Below are 602 nucleotides of genomic sequence, written 5' to 3'. Positions count from 1 at the left end.
AGCTAGAAGAGGGGCCAGGATGCAATGGAGACACCTGCTCTCTGCTCTGGCTAAATCCAGTCTTGCCTCGCTCCTACCTCGCGAGCTCAGGGGCAGGACCAGCCTGGAAGGGCAGGTAGATGTCCATGACAACCTGCCACTGCAGGAAGGGGCCACCACCCATGGGGTGGCAAGGCTAGGTGGGATGGCAGCAGTAGCCCATGAGGATCATCCTCATACACATCCCATGACAGGGACTGTCCTGTGCTGCCCAGCTGGCAGCCACCCAAGCAGCTGCATGTGCCAGCTGCTGAGCAAGATGTGGAGAATATAAAGGAAGGAAACAAACAAAACAAAACAAAATAAAAAGAAGCCTCCCCCCACCCCACCTCCCCCCAGTCACCCCTGAAACAGCCCTGGGAAATGCTCAACACTGGGCACTATCAGGCTGGAAACATCCTCCGGCCAAGCAGGATCCCTCCTGGCTCCTTAACTCTCCTTGTAGCAGAAGACACCAAACCTGCCCTTGCTGGGGAAGCCGAAGCTGCGGACACCAGGCTCCATGGGGCCGCAGTTGGCTCGGGGCTTGGCCATGGGGTAGGGGACGACGGCCTCCTCCAGCC

At 58.8% G+C, this 602-nt stretch overlaps 1 protein-coding gene across 1 annotated transcript in view; it reads right to left on the bottom strand.

Annotated features, from left to right (window-relative positions):
• Nucleotides 1-468: 468 nt before the first annotated feature.
• The window catches only part of HAPLN3 (hyaluronan and proteoglycan link protein 3), a 2545-nt gene continuing 2411 nt past the window's right edge, over nt 469-602 (bottom strand). The window contains exon 5 of the mRNA XM_009077010.1: nt 469-594. Coding sequence (XP_009075258.1) covers nt 469-594 — 126 coding nt within the window. The remainder of the gene's footprint in view (nt 595-602) is intronic.

Source organism: Acanthisitta chloris, unplaced genomic scaffold (genome assembly GCF_000695815.1).
Source record: "Acanthisitta chloris isolate BGI_N310 unplaced genomic scaffold, ASM69581v1 scaffold9356, whole genome shotgun sequence".
Lineage (NCBI taxonomy): Eukaryota > Metazoa > Chordata > Aves > Passeriformes > Acanthisittidae > Acanthisitta > Acanthisitta chloris.
The sequence above is the reverse complement of the archived record's forward strand: the minus strand, read 5'-3'. Positions and strand labels throughout refer to the sequence as shown.